Genomic DNA, 20,710 nt, shown 5'->3' with positions numbered 1-20,710 from the left:
TGAGTAATGGAGTACAGCTTGCCAAAATTGCTTCGAAACTAAGTCCAAATATTAACTTTATTTAATTTTTTTGTAGGTTGTTAGTGTCTTAAGATCTCTACTAGCTAGCCTGGATGAGGTGAAGAAGGAGAGAGAACAACTTGAGAATGACCTAAAATCTGTAAATTTTGACATGACAAGCAAATTTCTGACTGCACTTGCACAGGATGGTGCTATAAATGAGGAAGCCATCTCTGTCACCGAATTGGACCGGATATATGGAAGTTTAACACACAAAGTGCAAGAGACCCTGAAAAAGCAGGATGAACTTCTCCAAGACATTCAGGTACAAAACATTAACAGTAGGTTTCTCTGTGACTTTTTTTTATAAACTTGGCAGTACTAGCTCATTTGCTTTCCCAGACCCACAGGGCCTTCTCAGATAGCAGGACTGCGGATACCTTAACCTTTTATTCTTCACTCTTTCTTTCCTGCTCAGGACTCCCACTATGCTGGAATAATAGCTGATCGAGTGATCTTTGACCGATAAATAGTTCCCAATGAGAATGGGGGAAAAATATAGGTGTTTGTTTTCCAGCAGCCTGTGCCACAGGTCTCCGTTGCGAACTCTTCAAGGCCTTCCCTTGCTCCAGTTCAGCAGCATTGTGATGGCTCCTTAAAGGAAGAAGCCTACTGTAACAGGGCTGTTCTGCCTCTACTGTCACTTACACTGTCTCATCCTATTGGGTAAGAGACACATTTGGGCTCTGAGGTACAGCTCACCCCTTCTAACCAGCAGCTATAGTTAGACGCTTCATCAGACTCTTGTAGCCCACCAAGGTATAAAGTTGCACCAGTCATATGCAAATTAGAGTTCATAACTTTCAAACTGTAATTCACTCTGACAATTCCATCCTAGTTTCATACATCAAAAAGCAGGTGGTGCCAGAAGCAGAACTGGTAAAACAAGCAGAAGGAAACATGTCTCTCAAGAGCCCGTGACAGTTGTTTTCTTGACTATGTCCCATGTAGAAACTACGTTCTTCAAGCATTTGTCCACATGGGTTCCAGTTGTAGGTGGATATACCTCGTGTGTGTCGAGAATATTTTAGCCAGCAGTGTCTGAGTCAGCGCATATGCCCTGTATGTCCTCGCACCTCCACTCCCAAGTCATAAAGGGCAGAGCTGCCACGCATTTCCTTCTTAGTGCCCATGACTGTGAGACAGTTACATAGTGTCCATCTATTTCCCTGTTGTACCTTAAATAGTGTTAAGATACTTCTTTCTAGTTAGTGTTTCTATTTTTATTTGTGCCTGTTGGTTTAAAAAAAAAAACACCACCCTGTTTTCTGGCTCTCCACTTGGTACCAAGGTGTACGTCATGGCTGAGTCTTGGTCTCTGGGCTTTAAAATATGCCCTACTTTCAAATCACCTTTGTCTGCAAGTGATTGACATACTAAATGTCTTTGTTTAGGGTACTCAAAAACATTTTGCAAATTACTTGACATTTTTACATCTAGTCTCATAAGACCACTGGGCTGTGCCAATCAATGAGGGTATCCTCAAATCCTCTAAAGATATGTGACAGAGCCCTGCATTGATCTTGGCAACTTCTTAAAAAGCAAACTGAAAACACCAAGTTCTGCTATGGGGGTTTAAAAAGAAATAGTCACACCCAGAATTTGAGTGGATTGCACCATGGAAATAAATGTCCTGTAATAAGAATTGTGAACCAGTTCATAGGCTCTAGGGATGGAATTAATGATGGAAAGGGTAAACATCTGAAACTTGGTCCAATGGATGAATATATTGAGAGATCTGAAGTCCAGTATTGGACACCAACTTCTGTTCTCCTTTTTGGAATGAGGAAGTATTGGGAATAGAGCCCTCAGTTGCAGTACTCTGGAGGCACCATGTTGATTGCAGCCGCTGAAGGAGAGAGTCTGTCTCTGCCTGCATCAGGGTGTTATCAGAAGGGTTCATTAAGAGGAATGAGGTCAGTTGTGTGCAATGGACATCATTACCAATTCAGAGTTTGAAGTTTTGATCTCAACTTCCTCAAGGATGGTTGCCAGTTGTCTCAGGAGTGTTGCTACTACCTGAGAGGCAAGACTTTCAAATAATACCCCTATTTTGATGCTTGAGTTTTGAGATCACTCTGCTCAGCAAGTTGTCAGATTCACAGTGGTGTTCACTTCTCTATCCATCTAGGTCTCCTAATCAGCTAGAAGTCCATTCTCCCACCCACCCCCCCATTTCAATCTACAGTTTATAAGGGCAGAGTTGGATTCTGTATCAGTCAGTACATACCTTCCTCAAGACAGGCTGTGCACAGTGACTCATATTTCAAACTTATGTACACAACGAAAGACCTCAGAGAAAGTGTGCCTAAGCATTCTGGCTCACATGACAACCTGTACTTTCATGACTCCATATGCAAGATGGCACCTCTGTCCTCTTCAGGGATGATTCAGACTGTTTTGTCACTCAACCAGGTGCAGCTTAGACCTATCGGTAGAAGTTCCTCCAAGGCCTTTATCTGCCATGGTCCAGAACAATTTAGAGGGTCACCTAAGCAGGAGGGGCTTACTTAATCACTGAGTCCATTTGTCCAAACTCATGGGTAAGTATTTTGGGATTGGGGGTTCCTATGAGAGACCTATTTGCCACGGATGTGACCAAGAAGTGTCCCATATTTCGTTCCTTATGAAGAGTCAATCTGGGCTCTCCAGATGCATTTCTGATCTGGTGGGCATTAGAAGCTGCTTTATGCTTCCCCCACACAAACTGTTTAGTCCCAAAGACTTTGGGAAGATAGGTCAAGACAAGGTTCAGATGACACTGATAGCACCTGTGTGGGCGTATCCGTTTTCGTTCTCTGACCTAATTCACCTTATCTGACAACCTTATCTGCTTCCAGTCCTCCTGGACATCATTTCACAGAACCCAGGCCTGGTGCTACACCTGGAGCTAAAATCTCCACAGTTCACAATAAGAAAATTATCTGGCTAATCTGAATCCTCAAGAGCTTGTGATCCAGCTATGGGACTGGCACGGGGGTAAAAGGAAACCCATCTCACTAGGGGCTAATCGGACATACTCAGTTGGTGGAGTATTCTATTCTGGATTATTTATTGTCCCTACAATATTTGGGTCTGTCAGTTGGCACTATCTCTGTCACCTTCAGGTTCTTCTCACCTCCCCACTCCCCAACCATTTCCAAATTTCTGAAGGGATTAATTCATTTGTTTCTACCAATTTGAAGAGCCCTTTCCTACATGGGATTTCAGTGCAATGCTGATGTCCTTAATGGACCCTCATTTTGAACATATGTCATGCTCATTGTATCATCTCTCCACAAAAATGTTTTTAGGAGCTATCGCTTCAGCTATCGAGTGAATGATTTACAGGGTTTTATGGTTAGGGGGGCCCCATTTATACCATATTGCAGAAGAACAGAGTTGTTCTTACGCCACATCTGAAATTTTTGCCGAGCATTGTTTCAGGCTTCCATTAAACAAATTTATACATATCTTAATTTTTTTCTCAAAGCTCACAATTCTTCTACTGAGATGAAGCTTCATATGCGTGCTTTACTTAGGGCCATGACTCTTCATCTTTTTAGGGTAAAGCTTCTGTGTACATCTTGTAGGCTCTTCTTAGTTTTTGGTAGTAAATCGAAGGGAGTGACTGTTTCCATCAAGAGATGCTTATTACAGACAAGGTTTCTTCTGTGTTGAATAAACTTCCCCTTCCTTCTTCGGTTAGGGCTCAGGTGACATCTATAGCATGTCTTCAAGGGGTCCCTATCATGGAGATTTGAGTAATTTGGAGTTCTGCCCATAAGTTTGCTAATCGCAACTACAGAGTGGCAGTTTCTAGATCAGATGTTGCTTTCCATGTTGTCGCCGGGTCGGTGAACTTGGAGCTATGATGGCGGACCTGCCATTCACAGTATTCCGCAAGGATAAGGTCTCCTTACATCTACAGCCAAAATTTTTATCAGAGATAGTCTCCTAGTTTCACTTCAACCAATCCATTAATTTACCTGTTTTCTTCCCAAAACCATACACACACACACACACACCCCCGCAGAAGAGCGTTGACTACATTCCCTCGATGTCTGAGCTTTGGCTTCATTCTCTGCAAGTAGAAGGCCAATCAGGAAATCCCCTGGACCGTTCGTTGCAGTAGTAGAGAGGCTTAGGGGACAGGCCATTTCCACCCAGAGAACTTGCAAATGAATTTCTGGCTCTATTAAACTCCGCTGTTGAGCCTACTTGCCCCCACAGAAGTATGGGCTCCCTCCACTAGAGCTCAAGCTACGACCATGGCATCCCTTCTATGTGCCTCTTATAGACGTGGAATTCTGTACACACCTTTGCTACACACCATGCCTTGGTGCAGGACTTAATGGCGAATGCCTCCTTTGGCACAGCGGTTCGCCTTATGATTCTTTTATCCTCATTCTCACACCCTCCTCCACTTTATGTACTGTTTGTCAATCACCCTAAGTTGAATTCAGTAGGGACCCTCGCTCTGTATTCCATGTCCCGTGCTCCTTCGGATCTGTCAGATTCACGGTGGAGAAGGAACTGGAGACGTGGTCACTCTGCCCTTCACTTTATTGCCTTGGACGGAAGCATGAGGTGAATCAGGGGATATGCTCAGACCCAATGGACACTACTTTCAAATTCTCTGACTCTGGGAGCATTAAGCGCATGTATAACGCTGTGGAATACAGATAGGGACCACACATCTCGAAGAACTTCCAATTACAGGTAAGTAACCTCTTCATCTGGACATTGATTCAAGCTGTTCTGTAACTTCTTTTGAAGACTTGGGTTGTGAAAGCATCTAAGACTTGGTTCAGTCTCTCAGACAGCTGATGTTCCCTTACATCTGGAAAACCCATTACCTTCAAATCTTACTTTGACATTTAGTTTTTGGCATTTTTCTTTTCTTTCCTGTTTGAAAAATAAGGGTTTTGAGATCTCTGCTTCAAAGACATACCCTTCTGTAGGCCTTTCTAGATGAATACCATTAAAAATCAGGCCACAAGAGGTGCATGCTGTTTAGTTGCATCATATGTCCTTCAGATTTGAAGGCCGTTGAAAGGCTGTCCATTAAATTGAGACATGTAGGCACGTACATAGGAGTCTCAGCTTCCTTTGTAGATTATGCAATTTCCAGTTTCACTGAGTGTATAAATCAGTTACCCTTCTTACAGAAAAATGTAGCAGGAAATCACAGGCAAAAAATGGTGGGGAAATGATCATTCAAACTCGTTCCATTCTGATTGGTGGAGCTTAGGGCCTGTCAGTGGCCATGAGCACAATTCATTACTACAAACTGGAGAAGCTCATTGTAGACCTACAGTTTTTAGGAAGGATACAAACATTCTTTTTCTCTAAGCCAGCTCGGGGGAGTCTTGGAACAAGAGTCCACAGTCTCTCAGCCTAGCAGTTTACAGTTGCCTTTCTGCTCTTTCGTTCCGTTGATTCCTTCTGGGATTAGAGCAATGCTACAGCTCCTGCCTTTAACATGGAAGTTGGTGCTTGGTGACTGGGAGACGGTCGGTCGAGAGGAGAAATGGTTGGAGTTCGTTTTGCTCTTTAGTCTGAAACTTGTAATTGGAGATGGGAACTGCCCTTTAAAGGAAAAAAGGGAAACTCTTGATTTGAGATATAAAGCTGGGAAACTCTCATTTCTGTACTTAATGCAGGTCCTGCCAGGCATCCTTGTAATTACTTCCTTTTATGTGCCCTCTTGTACTTCGCATATGGAAGATGTGTGGGATGTTTGATCTTCAAAACTCCACAACATTTCACTTGGTCATAAGCTTAACTATTTCATGCTTGTTGAAATCTCTCCTCTGGTGTGCAACTAGTAAATACTCATTAGAGTGGTTAGAGAATTCTAATGACAGTTCTTTTTAGTTATTTGTCAAGAAAGAGAAGCTTGAATTAAAAAAAGTATAAAATTACATTGTTGGTCTTTATTTACTACTTCAAAAATGTTTCTGTATGAGTACAAAATAATGATGCAAAAGATGTTGAATAAGTGTCCAGAAGTTTCTGAATAACTATTTAAACATGAAGTTATTTGTAACCTAGTAAAAGTTTGTCGAACTTCTGCCTCTGCGAGGGTTATTTGAGATGTTCCTTACTTCCAGGGCTAGGAAACCATTTCTGAATGACAATACGTCATTCATGTTTACATCCAATATTAAATGCAAAAGTCTCTTAAATACAACACACAATTGCCTTTAATCCTCAGAGATACTGCTGTGTTTGAATGCCTTGGATTTTAAATTTCAGGAATTTTAGGCATCCCGTGGGACCAAAACTGTTCTTTCTTTTTTTGCAGAATGCACATCAGGAATTTTCAAAGATGAAACAATCAAACAGTGAATCTAATTTAAGAGAAGAAGTTCTGAAGAATTTAGCTGTAGCAAATGACAACTTTGTGGAACTTGTAGCTAATTTAAAAGAAGGCACAAAGGTATAATAACCCTTACGGAGCCAGAAAGGGTACATTGCTGTGTCCATGCAAAACTGTACCTAAGCAATAAATGACAGCAAACTTTTCAGTTTTGTCAGATGCATTCCTTTCTTTGGCTTACTGTTTTTAGTCTTTTCTCTAAAATGTGTATCTGTATAACTTTGAATTGCTGCAGTTGTAAAACCTTTTTGTCATGTTTGTATAAAGACTAACACACACAGACTTGTGCCAGAATAACAAAAGGTGTGAATTACACCCTTTTTAGTTAGATTTAGTTAATTCAGTGCAAGACTGTAGAGCAGCCCTAGTATTTGGGGCATTTTTTTCCCTCCATCTACAGTGATGTCAGGTCACTTTATAAAACTTTTATTTGTATGCATTGCTCTTTGTGTGGTCTGGAGAGAGATCAGGAAGGCCATACTCAATTGTCTTTTATATTGACTTTTGATACTGGAAAGTTGTCTCCTGGACAATTTGTCTTGCTTGCTTATCAGTAAGAGATTAACACTATATAGTATTGACTACTAGTGTTATGTAATAGTCTGCTTTTAAATTTTATTAAACTAGTATCTCCTGTTTAAATATTCTGATCTCTGAGCGGAAACAAATTTGTCTTCCATTTATATAATATATTTGCAGTTGCTGAGACTAGTTGATTAATCTAGTGCAGCAGTTCTCAACACGTGGCCCAATTAGCATACAGCTGTGGCCCAGCTGTGTGCTAAAGGCTGCAGGGTCTGCGTGGCTGGTGTCTGTGCTGCCAGGATGCCCAGCTGGCATGGCGGGTTCTTGGGCCCCTGGTGCAGCCCAGGCCCTGGCTGCCATGCCCCACCCGGGGCAGCAGGGTCCAGGGCTGCCATGCACTGCCCCACCCTGCAGTGGGGTCCTCTCCTGGCCCCATTCTTTGAAGGGGTCTCAGGGAGGGCAGTGGGCATAGGGGCCTTCAGGCAGGGGGTGCAGTGGTATTCAAGTAGATTGAGAACCATTGATCCTAGTGCTTTCCAGACAAAGAGCAAATGTATCTCTGTGTTGTCGTTTTACTAGAATCAGAAGATTTGGGCTATGAAATATCTCTTCATAACTGAGTCAATTTATAAAAACATGCATAATGTTAAACATTAACTTGTTTTTTAAATGGGGTGTGAATTATGCTTATGCAGCTCTTAAGACTGTATTCATTGCAATGTGTTCACTTTTTCTTCGATAGTTTTACAATGAATTGACAGAAATCTTGCTGAAATTCCAAAACAAATGCAGTGACATCGTTTTTGCCCGTAAGACTGAAAGAGATGAACTTCTAAAGTAAGAATCTAGTATTTTGTTTAAGCATTAATGAAAATAATCTATATTAGTCATAACAAGTACAATGGTTGTGCTTACTGTGGTACTTAACTGAGAGTAGGAAGAAAGGAAAGATGGCTCTCTGGATAAAGTACAGTTCTCATAAGAATAAGTTGTGCCTTTCTAACACATTAAAATTATTTGAAAGATCATCAAAAGGATAGTAAAGGGAGAGCAGTTGAACAAATTATGAAACTTCCAGAAATCTCTTCACAAGATGCTGTTTATCATTTTATCCTGCATAATTTAGCCTTATTCATATTAGTATCTACCCCTTTTTTTAAATTTTCAGATAAATACCATTTAAAGCTGAAGATCATTGCCCCGGAATTCATTATTTGTTTGTCAGAAACGACAGTTGTCCTAATACTTTGGATGTCCTCTGACAGATATTTGGAGTTCACTTGTACTAAACAATTTTTCTCAATGTATCCTGTTGAAGGGAATTCTCAAGCGGTACTTGGTAAAATGAAAAAGTGTTTCCTATAATCTGTTTCATGCTCTACTTTTTGTATAGATTTTTTTTTTTTTACCACCCTCATCATAGTGTCTGTGCACATTCCAGTAGCACATTAAGCATTGACTACTTTTCTGTCATATCTTTGTGCTCTCATCCTCTCCCCATGGTGAGAAGCATGTGCAATGGAGTGTCTTGTTTAGACAGACATTTTTTTAATATGCATGTTGCTATGTATTTATGTCAGAGAAAGCAAGGTCAAAGAAATACCCCTTACACTTGGGGTAAAAGGTGATGAGGGAATTCCTGGGGAGTTGATGCCATGATCTTGGACCAGCCCCTGAGAAAATTCTGTCTTGTTGCCTTTTAACTTTAAGTGACCTTTGTTCTATGATAACCCAATTGGACTTCTCTGTACTAGTCACTTGATACACTGCTATTCCATATACTCTTAAACTAACTTTGTTCACTTTCAGAACGCTGCTTCTTCCACAACCCCTCTGTTGCCTCTAGTGGTTTTTCCTTACCTTTCTCTGGATCTTTTTATTTTTGCTATGCTTCTGAAGGGAAGTATTCAAGCTGAAAGCTTCAGGTCATAAGGTGATCATCAGCTGGCATCAGGAAATCCTCCTGCTCCCTGTGTGCCCATTAATGTAAACCTAATGTCCCCATTCAGTCTAATTCATTGTGGTGATCTTATGTATGGCTAAGATTTTGTCATGGGTATTTTTAAGTCACGGACAGGATGCTGGCCATAAACAAATATGTACACAGTAATGCAGTTTTCACTACAACAATACAGAAGCTTTTAAATTTCCTGTTAAACCATATATAACTTTGACTACTGACAAGATTGTTAGTGTAAAATGGTAGTTTACTAACAGTTAGAGCTTTCCACGTTTCTGAAACAGCTTGTTGTATTTCTCCAGGCTACCATCTTTGAGTGTCTGTCATCTCTCAAGATACCTTTGTGAGACAAAAATGATCTCTAGCAGTCCGCACTGTTATCGGGCACCGACAAACTTCTCAGAGCTATTATGGCCAAACTTGGAAAATGATCTTAAGTTGCACCAAAATTTTACGTCAGGGCACTTCATTTCAGAAACTGCACTGCTGTAGCTATAAAACTCTGCTTTTGCCAACTCGTTTTCAAACATGGGAATAGACTCAAGTACATTGAGTGATGCAACATCAAGAAGTATGGCCTGATGGGGATCAAACACTCAGCAGGCTTTAAAAAAAAAACTGGCGGCTGGTTGACAAAACCATTTAGTACCAGTCATGTAGGCTTTCTTAGCTAACAGGTTGTCAGTCATGCCACTGAAGGACTTTGCCAAATGGCAAGATCAGCCAAGTCATTTGCCACCTTACATGATCTGATTTCTGGTGTTTCATAAGCAGTGCGAGTTGCCATTATTCTTGGTGCAAACAGTTCTAATGCTACAATAGCTGCGTTTATTTCCATTGATTTTACTGTGTGGCCACATCTTCAACAGATGAATTACAGCTTCGCTCCTATTCCTCCTAAAAAAAAAAAAAAAAAAAAAAATCCACCTAATTCTGCAGGTGGCTGGTATGAAAGTGGACAGCTTCAAACCAGCTGTTCCACCATATGGTTACCAGTGAAGTTGGAATTGCAGGCACTTTCCTTTTGTTGCAACAATTGGCTGAACCATGTTTTTGTGCACAGGGCAGAAATAAAATGCCCTTTTTATGGCAATGACAATTTCATTTACTTTTTCCAAATGTTTTTATCTAGGTTTTGCCCACTAAGTTGAGAAGATGTGCCATGCATGTTACGTGCACTGCATTTAGAAAAAGTGCTTTGAGACTGTGTTCCCACGTTTTCTTCATATATTCAGCATTGTCAGTGACAAAAAGCAGTGACTTTTTCAAAAAGAACTCCATATTTCTGAACTGTTTCCACCACTGTGTGACTCAGTTTTAAAGTTAAATCTTCAAACACACCCTATTAGTAAAGACTTCAATTCCAAACTACCTTCCCCTTGTCAGCTTGAAGTGTCTGCAAAAGACAAACCGGGATATTCGCTATGTAGCACCCTTCTACATCAGTAGTTTCACCTGCTATGAGACCAATTCCAAAACATTGATTCAGCAGTTCTTTCAGGTCATTTACATGTCTTTCAACAAGCTTTGGCAAGTATGTTTTTTGGAGATGATCCAAGGTAGGTATAGTCTTCATAGAGCTTTCCAGATAGACAACTCTGCTAAGAAAAGCTAAGACACGTAGCAGAATGTTAGCAGTGCAGAAAGCCTCTGTAAACAACTGTCCTACGATGCATCTGTTCTTTGGTCTTTACAGTAAACAGGTCACTCGCTATTTTTCATAGTTGAGCTTTCTTGCCCAGACCCGATTCAAGGCCTTGTACCTTACGTTTATGCAAAGCACTTTCTGTATGTTTGTCACAGCTTGCTTTTCGCATGTAATCTACAAGAATGTTGCATGCGGTACAAAACATCAATCCGCCACTTTCATGAAATGTTCCATTTGGGTATTTTACTCCTTCTCTGCTTAGCAGTTTTGTTTGTTATTTTGCTCCTCAGTGTACTTTAGCGTTGCCATTTTTTCTCTCACTCAACTAAAGCTCACACATGTTGTCATAAATATAAAGGGAAGGGTAACCACCTTTCTGTATACAATGCTATAAAATTCCTCCTGGCCAGAGGCAAAGTCCTTTTACCTGTAAAGGGTAAGAAGCTCAGGTAACCTGGCTGGCACCTGACCCAAAATGACCAATGAGGGGACAAGATACTTTTAAATCTGGAGCGGGGGGGAAAGGCTTTTGTCCGTTTGTGTGATACCTTTGCTGGGAACAGATCAAGGATGCAAGCCCTCCAACTTCTGTAAAGTTAGTAAGTAATCTAGCTAGAAAGTGCATTAGGTTTTTTTTTGTTTTGGCTTGTGAAATTCGCTGTGCTGGAGGAAATGTGTATTCCTGTTTGTCTTTTTGTAACTTAAGGTTTTGCATAGAGGGTTTCTTTGTTTTGAATCTGACTGCCTGTAAGATTATCTTCCATTCTGATCTTACAGAGTTCTTATCTTTTTTTTTTTTTTTTTTGTTCTAATAAAGTTTTTTTTTTTTTTTTTTTTTTTAAGAATCTGATTGGGTTTTTTGGGTCTTAAAAATCCAAGACTGGTCTGTGCTCATCTTGTTTATTCTCAGGCCTCCCCAGGAAAGGAGGTATAACGGCTTGCGGGGATATTTTGGGGAAATAGGAACTCCAAGTGGTCCTTTCCCTGATTGATTGATTTTTTTTGTTTTTGTTTTGTTTTGTTTTTGTTTAAATCATTTGGTGATAGTAGCGTTTTATCTAATCCAAGGGCAAAGACTTTGTGCCTTGGGGAAGTTTTAACCTAAGTTGGTAAAAATAAGCTTAGGGGGTCTTTCATGCGGGTCCCCACATCTGTACCCTAGAGTTCAGAGTGGGGAAGGAACCTTGACACGTGCTCCTCATGATTTACTGCTCAGTTAAAAAAACCTTATTGGATAAGCAACAACCAGGTCAGGCATTAGACTGGCTGGGATCCAGGGCAGAAACTAAGGAGTGCTCCTCTCTCTCCCCCCGCCCCCTTTCCGGTTTGTATTAATGGAATTTTGAGGAAGTTGTAGAGGTCTCATAAAAATCACAGAATCCTTGACTGACTGTTTGCCTTAATCTCTCTCCTTCCGGTGAATAAGCCAGCATTGTCAAGTGCTTGAGACCCAAGTACCAGAGTGGACTGCCGTTTGATCTTGTGACAGTTATGTTATGTAGCTTAATCAAGCACACCGTGAACAGTTGGCAACAGCACAGCTTTTCAACCTTCATATGTAGGGTGACAGTATCATGCTGCAACAGTGCTATGTACATGGATAAGGCTAGTGCAGTAATATGCTTTTTGAGGGTCATAATCACTTGGCCTTTTTCTTGCTTAAGAAAGCTTATCAAAGCTACATATGTTCTGTCTTTTTCTAACCAAATCATCTTATTCACCAAAGCATTGGTGAAGGCTGCTTGATACTGAAACTACTTGGGGAATGTATTACTTTAATCAATACACATGCCCCGTTAACACTTAATCCCCAAATCCTATCCTATCCTTTTTTTTTTAGAAGTGCTTTATGTGGAAATTGTGCTTGTAAAGTAAATCTTAACATTTAATAGTGGTGTTTGCTTGCCTGCCCACACCATCAAGCCAACAAAGAGAAACCTAAAGTGTCTTTCTCCACTGTGGTATATTTGAGGTGAGGATTACCAAATTCCCTTTTAAGTCTGACAGTCTCAGTTTCTCAGTGTATATGGTTAAAGCTATAAAATTAGTGCAAACAAAATATTACCATTCTGTCAGTAGTTGGTTAGTGTCACTAGCATTGTTGTTGCTTGTACTAAGAATTGATCGCCATCAGAAAGTTGTAGTAGGACAGGGTAAGATGATCAGACTTTTCAGGATGTTTGTAGTACATCTCTACTAAAAACTCTTCTGGATTATGCAAAATCTAAATTCCTAGTTGTCAGTAAAACACCCCCCACCACCACCCACCCCGCAAAATCCCCCAGGTAGTTTCTTGTTTGGCATTGGAACCTTTGGAGCCATAATTTGACAGTTTTCATTTTCATGTTAATCAGGGTATAGGAGGAACATTAAAATGGATTTTACTTTTAGCATTTTTGTAAGAACTTTGTAGTTTGAAAGGCTAGTTTTTAGTCTTTAAATTGTTTTTAAGATGGCTAAAATATCCTAAATTCTTTTAAGCATAAAGTTAAGCTGCAGATATGCAGGGCTTAACTTTAGAGAAGAAATGCTAGTTAGTTGTTGGATTTCTCCCCTAGAAATCCCTTCACCTAAGATGTTGCATTCTGTTTGTGACACTTTTGGGATGTGGTATTTAATAAATAGTAGTTCCACTGTCTGCAGCAAATTGAGTTTGGCTGTTCATATAACCTTTTTTAATAAAAACCCACAAGACAGTATTGATCTCTTGTTCATAAGAGATCTCTCATTCCCTTAACTCCAATGACAATTTTCTTTCTCGCTTAACCAGCAAGACCAATAGTTGGCCAGTTTTATCTCTCTCTTCTGAGTTGACATTCATATTTGTCATAGTATGAAACTCCAGTTTATTATTAGCAAGATTGGAGAGAATGATACATTTTTCTTTTTCAGTTTTCTATATCAAAATGCCACATACAAATTTCCAGCTGTGACACTTTTGGATTTTACCTAATTTAACATACTTTTATGTGAAGTAAACTTCCCTTAAATGTTAAATGGTTCCTAAAGTGTCTCAGTCGAATTGGCCAAATCTCAAATATTTAGCATTATCCCAACATCTTTGAATATGCTACATTTCTCAGAATACCTGACTTCAATCTCCAAATTTCTGGCTGGAATTCCCAGGAACTCTAATATCCTAAGAAAAGGGTAGTTGTTTGGTGTTACTTTTAGTATGTTATAGTATCTGAACTCTTTATGTATCTTTTTAAGATGTTTGCTTAGTAAAGTTTAACTCAAGAAATAGAGATTGCATGCTGAAGAACGTGAGAACAAGTGTTCTGAGAGCTGCGAGTTTCTGGCAGTTTGCATTATTCAAGTGTTTTCCCTCTGCCCCAGTTTTCTTAGGGCTAGTCTACACAGGCAATGCTTTAACATGGCTTGTGTGGTCATGGCAGAGCGCTGTGGCAGGACTTTTTTTCTTTTTTTTAAAAAAAAAAAACGTCCACGAGGGGTGTAGCTACCCAGCACTGTCTGGATCTAGCTGCCAGCTGGTGCACTGTCTACACTGGCGCATTACAGCGCTGAAACTTGCTGCGCTCAGAAGAGTTTTTTTCCACACCCCTGAGCGAGAAAGGTGCAGTGCTGTAAATTACCAGTGTAGACAATGAACCTTGGACTGTTCATTTTAGTGCAGAAGATCATATCCACTGGAGTATCTAGCAGACTAACTTTTCCATCGTACCCTGAAACATGGTTGGTCTCGCCCTAAATTAAATAAAAATGTATGTAATCTGAAATTATTTGTCCTCTGTATGTGAAACAATCACTTTGCAGAGTAAAGAGCTTAAGATTTTTTTTATCAGTATGTCCTAGTCTCGAGGTACCTTTTTGTAACCCAAGAGTACATCTACACTGGTAGAGAGATTCTCACTAGCTTAGCTTGAACTAGTATGTTTAAAAATAGGAGTTTTGGACTTGGTGGGCTAGCTACCCGAGTTTGGATGGAGGATGGTGGGGAGTGGTGGTGTCTGAGTTTGAGCAGCTAGCCTTAGCCGCTGCTGCAGTCCACACTGCTGTTTTTAATGAGCTAGCTTGAGCCAAGGTTGCGCGCGTCTGTCTGTCTGGGCTAGAAGATAGGCTGTAGACATACTTTCAGAGACTCTCAAAGTTGCTGAAACGTTCCTGATTTTTCTAGGAGTATATTTTTCCCTAAAGCTTGGGTCACTTAATAAACTGTATTCTGGGTGGATAAGGGCCCAAATAGGAAATAGCTGTGCAAGTTGTTAAAAGGATTGGCTGGAGGAAGGACTGAACAAGGTGAGATCATTCTCCAGTCAGAAGTGGGTCCAATATTAAGTGTTACGCTTTAAAATAAGATTGACACTGCCAGATCCTGAGTTGTCTTGCCTCAGGTTGTTAGTGAACAGAAATATAAAATCAGCTAAAATCTAAACTATACTTTTACTCTCTTTAACAGAGACTTACAACAAAGCATTGCTAGAGAACCCAGTGCTCCCTCTGTTCCTTCACAGCCTGCATACCAAACTGCAGCAGCTGGAGGAAGTAAACCTGCTGCATCAACTACTCCAACTCCAGCACCCAGAACCATGGTGGTAAGTAAAGGCTTGTGTTATATACAAGTTGATTACAGATAGGCCATGGTTTGTAACAGTACTTGATTATCAGAACTTTAGCATATCAGGCTCTGTAATGTATTGGGGTACAGTAGAACCTTAAAGATAGAAACACCAGTTATGGACTGCCCGATCAACTGGACACAAAATGAAACCGGAAGTAACCACTCAGGCAGCGCGCGCGCACACTACTGTACTGTGCCTGAATTGCATCTAAAGGTAGGCACATCTGGGCCTGACCCCACCCTCACATGCACGGGGCACCCACTTACAGAAAGATGCTGGGGCTGCCAACCCAAGGCAGCCAGAGCCAGCAGAGCAGAAGCAGCTCTGGGGTTTGCACTGGGTTCTCTCTCAGCCCCGCCCCTCCCCCCCATTTTTACCCTTCCCCATGCTGAGAGGGGGACACACTGTTCTCCCTCCCCCCCCCATTTCCCCTTCCACACACACACACACCTCTGCAGGCCGGAATGGAGATAAGCGTGCATTCCAGGCCTGAGTAGGGAGCTCAGCTGCTGTTGAAACCTGGCCTGAAGTCTCAGCTGCTGGATCTGGAGCCTGAACTGCACTTTGTTCAGAGTTACAGACAACCTCCATTCCCGAGGTATCTGTAACTCTGAGGTTCTACTGTATTATATTTTAATATCTATTGCCAAATCAAGGAGGGGTGGGGGGGCCGGGAAAGCATTCAGGAAATGTCAGTGGTTGCAAGTAATAAGGTTTATAGTTAACTTTGTTTCAGTTTCCATTTTATCATCTTTCAGTTGTCTCATAACTTTCTAAAAAGTTTGAATTAAGCAATTATACGGCAACATAAATGTATAACATTGTGTAAAAACAAAAAAAAGTTATAGAATTGAACCTGGTGCTTGCCTTGAAAAACTTGGTCTAATTGATTTTTTTTTTTTTTTTTTTTTTTTAAAGTCTAGTAAACCACAACCACCAGCACGCCCTCCACCACCAGCGATTTCTACAGCAAGTACTCTCTCCCCTCCTGTATCAACAGCCACTGGAGCTACTGCTTCTCCAGTTGGTTCATCTGTAGCTAGCACTGGACCATCACAGGCACAGGGACCCCCTTACCCAACCTATCCAGGATACCCAGGGTAAACTATCAGAATGCTTAAGTAGTTCATAGATAATCTAATTTACAACACCAAAAAATGCCTATTTTGTTAAATGTGAATTGAATTTAAATAAGCTGCTTTTAGTGGACACTGGGGTTTCCTTTTCTGTGTTAAGATCTGACATTTCTTTGATTTGTCACGTCTACAGTTCAGGTACATGTTAGTATAGGACAGAAATTCTTAAACTGGTCTGTGGACTGCTGTGGGGGTCCTTGCTTAACTGACTAGTCACAAAGTGACTCTCCTTGCTTCTAGTTCTTGCATCATGTTAAAGCCTGCTAAAACATATAATGATTGCTAGAGCAATGTCATGTAGTTGCAAATGTGAGGACTCATGATGGTCTACGATACTGCTTTAGACATGATTGATGCCCTTTTTGAGGGGGGAGATGGGTAGAGTTTGAGGGGAAGAGTTTGAGATGCTCTTGTAAAGGCTTATTTGAAGAAGCATAAATAGAATTTTACGGACCTCTCTTCTGTGTTCAATATTGGCTTCTTGTTCTATAATTAGTATTGGGTATTTGTTTTTATATCTTATGTCCCTTCCCTCTTTAAGACTAGTAGCTATACTGTGGGAACCTCCTGAAATACCCTTACTTGATTTGAGTGCAGGATGGATAAATGTAGCTTATAGCCTTCAATTCTGTCCTCCTGACGTGAGAGCTATGTAGTGAGTTTTGTATTGCTCCATGCTAAGGGAAGATTCGTGAAGTAAAAATCATCTTTTTATTTAGCTCTTGCAAGTAGTGCATTTTGCATAAGAACTAAAGAATTGGTATTGCCACTCTCTTAATGACAGCACACTTATATAATTGGCAACACCCTACACTCTTAAAATCCCAGAGAGGCTCTTTTAAAAAACATAAATTTATTTTAATTTTGCAATTGTATTTAGCTTTTTCAGATTCTGTCTTGGCTTTTTGGTTGACACATGGTCTGCCTATAGAGTGCAGCACTAGCAGTTCTGGGTCAACTGACAGGAAGAGTGTTTGTCTTTGTGATCCTGCTTCTTAAAGACTGCATGTGGCCTCTCTCTCAGGGTGGGGACTGAGTCTTGTTGGGGAGAACTGTGAAGACTCTAGCAAGAGCAGGAGGGAGCCTTTGATAGCTTGTTCTGGCACTCTGCAAAGCTGCCAGGAGAGCAAAGGGAAGGAGTCGTCTTCATCTGAGAACCCCTTACTTTTCCTGTGGTCACCACCAGCAGTATATATATGACCTCTTGTCTCCCTTTCCTCTGGTACCTGCTGCTATGTATGTCCTGTATATCCTCTAACTGCCCCAGGCATAAATGTGAAAGGAAGAATGGAGAATTAAGTAGCAACTAGAGCCGACACTGGGGAGAAGAGGCTAGTAAGGGAATCCTATTCAAACATCTAGATGACCTCACGAGATGAGACTTTTTTCCCTGCACCCTAGGAGCATAGCCAGAATTGGGAGTCATTTGTCAGCTGCAGCTCCTGCTAATGCCTGCCTATCTCCCTGTGGACTTTTCCCACTCCTGTCTCTCTTCCACCTTGTTGTAGCCAGTAGATCAAATGGGATATCTCCCTTTCCGAGGCAGACACTCTTCCTATTAGTCACCTTTGTTGTTGCATTGAGTACTGCCCCTGATTGAACACAGTGCTATCCAGGCAGACCTTGTCTTAACCAGTGAGTTGGCACAGTCTAAAAATACTTAATAAATACAATTATATTCAACATTGTTTCTAAGAAGGGGGTGAAAAATTGGTTTAGAGCAGGGTCATGGTCTTCCTAGTTATGAAAAGCTGCTGTTTTTTTCCTTTAGCTGAATTTCACTTCAAGGTATTGTGTTGGTTTAATACCTGCTTCCTAGAGGTTTATGTGCATTAGTAAATGCTGTAAAGGGGGAAACAAGTTGCAACTGTCTGCCGTGGGTTCCTTGCCTTTTTACCTTTCTCTCTAATGCTGCATCCTATTGCTGCCTCAGTATTTAACGTGTAATTTTTGCAATTAATGGGTGCTGTTTTCCACAGGTATTGCCAGATGCCAATGCCAATGGGCTACAATCCTTACACCTATGGCCAGTATAATCTGCCATATGCACCACAAATGTATCAGAACCCTGGACAAGTACCATACCCAGGACCTCAGCAACCTGGATACCCTTACCCTCAACAGCCTTATTACCCACAGCAATAACATGTCTGCAAAGAAGTTCTGCTTGTTAAAAATGAGAGAAACTTGCAATAAGCATACTAAAACTTTAGCTCCAATTAATGTATCATACTCTACTGAATGCAGTCTATAGCTCCTGTCTGTTAAATACTCAAAGCTGTATTCCAGTTTCTGACTGCACTAAACCTCTTGAGAGATTTGCTGCTGCTGCAGTCCAAACACTAGGCCCGATGTGATCAGAATTAAATTACAGCATAATTCAACTGTAACTGCACTTAAACTAAACCAAAATGTTTCTTTACAAAAATCTTCATTTCAATAGTAATGGGAATATTTGAACAGTGCGTGCATTGGGTGTGATATATTTTACAGAACTACATGGGGGGGTTTCCTTCTATATTCTGTTGGTTTGTATCTCTTTTTGGTTTTGAGTTTAGTTACCAAGTTGCTATTTTGTCTAATCAAGGCCTTGTAAATCATATAAGAAAATAAAAAATAAATGATGTAAGAATAGTTTAAAATTTGTTAAACATTTTGCTATTCTCATTACTATAAAAAAGATGTTTTGTGTGACTGTTGTGAATTTGTCCTTTGACTTCTGCTGGTCTACGAAACTGAAGCAGCTGTTCCATAGTTAAGATTGCAACTGAGTTTCCATTTATTCCACCTGCTAATCGGCAAACCAAGGAACAACCAGCTCAGCATTGGTTAGACTAAGTCTAGTAGAATCTGTCTACCAAACTTGAAGTGAAATTGGCAAGGGATTTGAGTTAGGACACACTCAAAATAGTTGTTTAAGATACTTTTTGAATTGAAGTTTTTGCCACTTCATGGCCTCCTCACTTCCCTCCTGCCCCCTCCCCCCTAAACCTCCAGAAAGTCAGGAGAGCTAGCTGCTCACTGCATTCACCTATTCAAGGTCAGGGGCATGGGCATAGGACCAAAGATGGGCTGATCAGAATCAACTTCTCAAAACAAGATAGTCTGTTTCATGGCTCATCTCCAGGCTTAAAATAGGGATCTGATGACTACTGTACTCATCTTCCATATTTTATAAAAAGATTCTACCATTTACATTTTGAGGTCTCTCAGCAAAGAAAAAGGCTAAACAGTTCCCTATGGGAGCTTGTCATTAATGCAATTTTTTGTGGAAAAACTTTGTAAATTAAGACATCTTAAAAATAAGAGTGGTCACCACAGCTAGATTATTTTTATAACACTTGTTCTAGCATGAGAAAAGAGGAGACTTTTAAAAAGTGAGCTTGCTCGACAGTCCTCAACTCCCTGCTGAGCTGCATTCCTCTTCAGTCCTTTGCTCCCTCTCGAGGTTCTCCAGCCATCTGCACCTGGAATGATCTTCCCAAGGGGCAAGTGTAAATCTGTAGTAATGTGCTGTTCTTGGCTCATGGTTTTGGGTTAGGGAATATTCCTGTAGAGCTTGGCCTACTTGCAGTGTTCTCACCTACCCGTCTAAAGCCACATAACTGAGACCTGAGAGGCTTCTGTAGGCTTTGAAGCAAGGCGGGGACCCACAGGGGAAGCACTCTCCGTTTCCTTCCCCAGCAATGATATATGTAGGCTTACATTTCATTTTGTATGAGGAAGTTGATTGTGGTTCATGGTTTTTGTGAAACGTCTATTAACCATGTCTTTGGGACAGCCTGCATTTCTAGAGGTATGTTTGATAAGGGATTGGATAATCTGTATTGCTGTTTAGTCCACAGTATGACAGTATCCTGCAATAGTGCCATGGGTCAACTTATTTTAGATTTTCTGAACTGCCTCACACAATGTATCCCTTCTAACACAAATCTTTCTATTGCCACTTTTTATAACTTACCACTTTTTCAAATTAAACACATGATTAAAATATTAAGGCATGTTTTAGTTAAAACCTTATTGCCTTTGAGGGTACCAGTCACCATGCCATCTGAGTGCAAACATCTTAAATCTTTCCTAAACTTTTTTTTTCTGAGTAAATTATGCCAGGGGTGACCAAACCGCGAGCCACATGTGGCTCTTCTACAGTTAGTGTGGCATGCTGTGCCCTCTTGCATTCCTCACCCCCATTCTCCATCTACCAGACAGGCAGGGGGAGGCGCCTCAGGGCTTCTGCCAGGGAGGACTGATGCCTGCTGAGAGTGGGAGGACACAATTTAAAAGTTCGTCCCCTTTCCTCCACCTCGCAACACCATGAGTCACGTCTCCCTCTTAACCTCCCTCCCTGCAGCTCCTAAGCGTTCTCTCTGGGTAGAGAAGCAGTGGCAAACAGCTGGAAGCTGCAGTGAGGGGCTACTGCTTTAGCTCCATGGG

General features: G+C 40.9%; 1 protein-coding gene across 2 annotated transcripts in view; it reads left to right on the top strand.

Moving 5' to 3' along the window:
- The window catches only part of PDCD6IP (programmed cell death 6 interacting protein), a 51,995-nt gene extending 33,077 nt beyond the window's left edge, over positions 1 to 18,918 (top strand). Inside the window, exons 13-18 of one of the 2 annotated variants that reach the window (XM_074945429.1) lie at positions 77 to 325; positions 6,350 to 6,484; positions 7,692 to 7,786; positions 14,978 to 15,113; positions 16,059 to 16,240; positions 18,256 to 18,918. In XM_074945429.1, the coding sequence (XP_074801530.1) occupies positions 77 to 325; positions 6,350 to 6,484; positions 7,692 to 7,786; positions 14,978 to 15,113; positions 16,059 to 16,240; positions 18,256 to 18,421 (963 nt within the window). In that variant the 3' untranslated portion in view covers positions 18,422 to 18,918. The remainder of the gene's footprint in view (positions 1 to 76; positions 326 to 6,349; positions 6,485 to 7,691; positions 7,787 to 14,977; positions 15,114 to 16,058; positions 16,241 to 18,255) is intronic. The other variant, XM_074945430.1, reaches the window with a different exon arrangement.
- The last annotated feature ends 1,792 nt before the right edge of the window (positions 18,919 to 20,710 follow it).

The sequence above is a fragment of the Natator depressus genome, chromosome 2, assembly GCF_965152275.1.
Source record: "Natator depressus isolate rNatDep1 chromosome 2, rNatDep2.hap1, whole genome shotgun sequence".
Taxonomy (NCBI): Eukaryota; Metazoa; Chordata; order Testudines; family Cheloniidae; genus Natator; species Natator depressus.
The sequence above is the reverse complement of the archived record's forward strand: the minus strand, read 5'-3'. Positions and strand labels throughout refer to the sequence as shown.